General features: G+C 40.4%; 1 protein-coding gene across 2 annotated transcripts in view; it reads right to left on the reverse strand.

Annotated features, from left to right (window-relative positions):
• The window catches only part of LOC110043162 (TNF receptor-associated factor 6-like), a 5,569-nt gene extending 470 nt beyond the window's left edge, over window positions 1–5,099 (reverse strand). Inside the window, exons 1-4 of one of the 2 annotated variants that reach the window (XM_089276445.1) lie at window positions 4,603–4,959; window positions 4,031–4,082; window positions 3,146–3,627; window positions 1–1,971 (exon numbers count right to left, since the gene is read on the reverse strand). The exon at window positions 1–1,971 is cut by the window's left edge and continues 470 nt beyond it. In XM_089276445.1, coding sequence (XP_089132571.1) covers window positions 1,455–1,971; window positions 3,146–3,627; window positions 4,031–4,082; window positions 4,603–4,616 — 1,065 coding nt within the window. In that variant the 5' untranslated portion in view covers window positions 4,617–4,959 and the 3' untranslated portion in view covers window positions 1–1,454. Of the gene's footprint in view, window positions 1,972–3,145; window positions 3,628–4,030; window positions 4,083–4,602; window positions 4,960–5,037 lie in introns of those variants that run through there. The other variant, XM_089276446.1, reaches the window with a different exon arrangement.
• Between the last annotated feature and the right edge of the window lie 552 nt (window positions 5,100–5,651).

The raw sequence follows: 5,651 nt of genomic DNA on the forward strand, positions 1-5,651 counted from the left end.
ATACAGCGATATTGTACAGTTATTTGTACAATAGAAAACCTGTTTGCCGTACAGGTCGGCGCGCACACGCAAAACTGTCACACTCTCCCTCTTTCGTTGATAAAGTTATTGACTACAGCGGTTGGATAATAAATCTCTTATTAGATGCTTTGGTGTGTAGTATCGCTTTATATTTTTACTCGTTGTTTGTAGGGCTCCTCAAAATACAGCACAACTCGTAAAAATATACAGCGATATCACACACCAAAACATGTAATGAGATATATCGCTTTGTACAAGGCCAGGCGATTATTTCTAAAGTAAAATATCAGTAGTAAATAAAAAATAAAACAAAAAAAATAACAAATTAATCTGATAACCCTTACTTCTTTTTTCATCCTTTGCTACCTTTCTATTTTATTTACTTTTTCCTAATTTTCTATTGTAATCTATTTATTAATAAAAACGTTTGTAATGAGATCTTGATAGACTGGTCCGCCTAGACTAGCACTAGCTATCTGCGGGCCAGGCTAAATGCAAAAAAAATGTAAATTGGAACGAAAGTAAAAATTGATTAATTGATTATGCAGATTGCCCAATATCAATATTTTCCAAATTGAAATCTGGATTCTTTCGTTAAAGTGTGCGTTTCTGGTAGTGAGCGGGTTAATTTTCAAAAAAAAACAAACAAAAAAACACAGGCTTATTTTAAGGCTACTTTAAAAGCAACTACAGGCCATCGAAAAAAAAACGCCTAATGTGAACCAGAGAATTGCAGGCTTGCACTTAATGGACACACTTTGAAAGACTGCTGTTATAGTCATCAATTAAAACTCTTGTAAGATGTCAGAAAGAGAGAGTGTCTAATCGTTTTTTCGACTTTTTCATACCATTCCTGAAACCATAGCGCACGAATTAAAGTCATGATCAGTGAAAGCTCTGCCGAGGTTAAAAAATAACGATAAATTGCCATCTATAGTTGATCTAAAATATTGATGAATTCTATATTTATGACGATAAAAAGTCTAGTTTTAAGAGTGGACCATGATGACGCTTGATTTCTTAAGTTTGTACATTGGCTAAAAACAACCATAGCAACTAAACATTTCCAGGTGCTCGGTCACACTGTCTAATTAAGTAGTAACTCGGAGACATTTTTAAACGTCGAATACTAAAAAACTGTAGAAAAGCACAACAGTAAAACCAAAAAGTAGTTAAATTGAGGGAAAATGGTCCAAACTGGACAAGATTGATCCCAAATACATTGAGTTGACTTTGCGCCGGTTTTGTTCGGCCGATAAATTGATCATTAGGCGAGTCCGACTTGCAAAATGTACCACAGTACAACTAACAAAAAAAAGAATCGAAGATTGACTACTGAGTATGCTGTTCCCGAACAGGTGTGGCAATGGTTTTATGAAATTGCCCTAGTTTCTTACTTCTTTACCATGAATGCGAAACTCATTAACAGCAAACTATGATAAGTGGGACTGAACCTGAATTTTAACCAGCATGGTGTTATTTTGTATGAATGGTTCAGCACAAATCTGATCAATGGGGGCAAACAGCTCAAAACCGCACCCAATCTGACTGCACCTGGCTGTGGGTTTTCTGAAGGCCAACAGCTTTGGCGATGCAACCAGCATTTGAGTGATATCTTTAGGATCTTTGGCAGCGCTTTGATCCAGAACTGACAGAGTGATGACACCAGTGAATGGCCAAGCCAGCCTGTTATCGCATTCACCCTGCATCATGTGAACAAAGATTGCCACATGGGTGCCAATTCCAGTATTCACACCATTGAGGTGCATTCTGATGCAGAACGTGTACCCATCAGGACTGGTGTAAATCGCTGGACTGAACTGTGCAACCATAGCTCCAGTGATGGCATCTTGACGACGCTGTTGGAAATGCTTTATTTTCCATTGGTAAGTGCCGCGGCACATCCGCGCCTCAATCTGGCTTATTATGGCCTCATCAAATAAACGCAACCTGAAAATTTAATATCAACAAAGGTTCTTAACGATTCTTTAAAACAGACAAGATCTCCAAGATCCCTTAGATCATTTTTTAAGGGTAAAATCAAACTCATGCAATGCTAACCTAATACATATGAGAGGTAAATCTACTAACACTTATCTTCTAAAATTTCTATCAATTGCTCCCTAGTTGTTTCTTGCACGAAAGCATATTTCCGAATGGAAATGGTTTCGTATTGACCAAAAAAACAGCTACTTTGAAAGACATATACAGGCAAAAACTAACGATAGACAAATCCGACGTTTCGGCGACATCTTGGCGCCATTGTCAAGGGAAACTAATTAAATATACGATTTCAAGAGTAACTAAAAGTTCAGAATTACTAATTTGCATAAGTAAGACAAAGACTTTAGCGCGAACTGAGTCTGATTGTACCTTTAAACACGGTCGTAATTGTTTAATGAGTAACATCTCATTAATGAGACAATCAAACTTGTGGCATTTTTTCAACACGCTAAAACAATTGCGAAGGTCATCCGGAATCCTGCCTGCGTGTCTTTTATCATAGTGATTGCGTACTGACGAGGTCTTGCTTCTATGTCCATCAACGCGTACGAACAGATGACCACGGGTGTAACCGACATAACCAGCATCGCACTGGTCACACTTGAAGTTATACACAACGCATTGTTGATCAATGAGCTGAGGCTTAGGTTCGCTTGTCGGGAACTCCTGGGCAATCTTGCGGCTCGTAAACACCGGTTGAACACTAGTCTGCAGCTTCACACTGAGATCTTTTAACTGTGTCTTCACGATATTAGCAGACTCCTGGTCTTTAAAGGGTATGACAACCCGAGTAGTGTTTGTCTGTCGAGTAATGTTTGTCTTAGTGTTTGTCTTACCCTTGAAATCGCATATTTAATTAGTTTCCCTTGACAATGGCGCCAAGATGTCGCCGAAACGTCGGATTTGTCTATAGTTAGTTTTTGCCTGTATATGTTTATCTAAATCATTGTTGATTACTTTGAAAGACGCATCTACTATTAGCAGTAAGGAACATACAAAGCATGCAGCGTTTCTCAAAACTTAGAGCCCGGAACAACGATCAAAGTAAGTCCTTAAATCTTAAACAAAAGATTACCGGCAAAAATAAGGCCAATGTACAATTTCCGAAATTACTACTCGCCTGCGAAGGGTTTCATTTGATAACTGCTGCAATTCTTGTGTGCCGCAGCAATTCTCAGTGATTTGTTCCCTCTGCTGAGTGGAAGTCACTCTATCTTGCAGACCATATCCACAATGATATCCATGGTTTGATCCCCGCTCTTCAACAGGGACATTCAATCTATTGTGGAACTGACCACCTTGTGGTATTGTCGTCCGGCCACCAGCTTGACGAATTCTTGCAAAACTCTGACTCCATCCACTTGCCTGGTTATCATCTTCACGCTGGCAGGGTAGCTGGTGGTGTCCACACTGATAGTAGGGCCTTGCAGCTCCTTCTTCCTCGACATAGTGAGAACTTCCACTTGCCCCGGCGTCACAAACCCCCAGATGGAAGTGTGAGTGCTGTTCTTGTATTGGGATTGCTAGCTGTTGAGTTTGTGCTGTGTCATGGGACTCTTCAATGGGGAGACCTGCGTCACCATGTTGATCACCAATTCCTTGCTGAAGAAGGATGTTTAAAGTTACATAAAACAACAAACACTGGCTGGTATCGCGTGATAATAAGGGGTGGAACTTTATGCAGGTCTAAAATCATACACGACAATTTTTTAGTCCAGTTACGGTTGGTTTGCTCAGCACTACAAACATTGCCAGACTTGGTGAGTTGCAGAAAGCAAATCTAGTTTAAAAAAAAAAAAAAAAATTAACCGTCACCCGTCAAGAACGCAATATTTTTGTCTATTTTTGTTGTGTATAGACTTGCAGTATTAGCTATTTATTGTATACTATTAGTGTTCAGTTCTCTAAGCTCACAACCATTTTACGCAAGATTGTCATTGATTAAAGTTCGCGTAACTAACCGCACGGCAGTAGTTGACATATAATGAGGGCTTTTTTTACACACCTTTGCCTCTATTAACGGCTGGTCATCAATAGGGCATCTTGAGTTATTCCTCCTTCAAAAAAAGTTAAGAAATGATATTACTGTCACCAAGGTAAACATATTAAAGTTATTCAGTATCAAATATCATTTTGGAAGGTAATAAAACCACTTTCAATATCCCAATGGGAGGTGCGTTGGCCTCATGGTTAGCACGTTCGACTCCGGATCGGGCGTGACGGGTTCGAACCCTGGCAGGCGACATTGTGTTGTGTTCTTGGGTAAGACACCTGAATCTCACAGTCCCTCTTCACCCAGGTGTATAAATGAGTACCGGCGAATTTAATGCTGGGTGTAGCCCTGCGATGGACTAGCATCCTATCCAGGGAGGAATAGAGATACTCCTAGTCGCTTCACGCTGCAGAAACCGGGATAAGCTCCGGCCTGATGAGCCACTTGGCTCGTATGCAGACTAATATCCTTATTAACCACAAATATTGATTTTCTGTACACTGGGATATTATACACTCAAGGTCCTCGCTACACTCAATCGATTTTTTTCTCTAACAAGGCCTTAAACTGAGTTCCTCTCGCACCTTATTTTCCGCATCTGAAAGAAGGTTTTGCATGGACATCTGAGGCCACAGCAGGTCTGTACCGGGATCGAAGTTCCAAAGCAAAAGTGGACCGGTTCGTTTTCAAGAATTCATCGATCTGTGACCGGTTGAGTATTTATAAGCCAGTTTTCGGTGTAATCTTACCCCGATCGACTACCTCAAGTAATCTGTGTACGAACCGCGAGTGCGGTTCCTTAAATAATATTCAAAAACTTCCTGAACTTAGTGTGACGTACAGTTATAAATAGACCGAGTTGTCACATAGGCTTGTTTTTGAGGCAGTCCGGTAGATCTATACATCATAACGTGGCGTTATAAAAATTCAAACTAGCGATAAATATAGACTGAGTTGTCACAAAGGCTTGTTTACAGCTCCGCGATATCGTTTTGTAATGGGCTAAAAGCGGAAGTTACCGGCTTTGAGACGTTAGGCAGTCTGTTTATCGATACGTCTTGGCGTGACATTCTAGAAAATTCAGAACTTTCTAGAAATTCAAACCAGCGATAAATATAGACTGAGTTGTCACAAAGGCTTGTTTACAGCTCCGCGATATCCTTTTGTAATGGGCTAAAAGCGGAAGTTACCGGCTTTGAGACGTTAGGCAGTCTGTTTATCGAGACGCCTTGGCGTGACATTCTAGAAAATTCAGAACAGTTTAGTTATGAGTTGTCAGAGGCTTGTTTACGGCTCCGCAATATCCGTTTGTGATAGGTTAAAGCAGAAATACCTTTGTGAGGTTGTCTGTAAGTAGATCGACACGTAGATCGATGACGTCTTCACGCCCAAATTTCCAAAATGCGCGGTAGAAGTCGATCAGAAGTCTAACAACTTTCAGTTCTATCTACAAAATTTGTTTCTTCATTTACAGTGCCCCAATTAGCACTGCAATGCTTACGTCACGCACTCGTATGTAAATGGTTCACAATTGTCCATTGATGTGCGACGTCACTGGGTGGCATTACACAACACCGAATTCAGACTTTCAGACACAGTCGTCCTTCTCCGCACGCCCACACATCTCTCATAA

The sequence above is a fragment of the Orbicella faveolata genome, unplaced genomic scaffold (assembly GCF_042242905.1).
Source record: "Orbicella faveolata isolate gen_17 unplaced genomic scaffold, um_ofav_v1 contig_4, whole genome shotgun sequence".
Taxonomy (NCBI): domain Eukaryota; kingdom Metazoa; phylum Cnidaria; class Anthozoa; order Scleractinia; family Merulinidae; genus Orbicella; species Orbicella faveolata.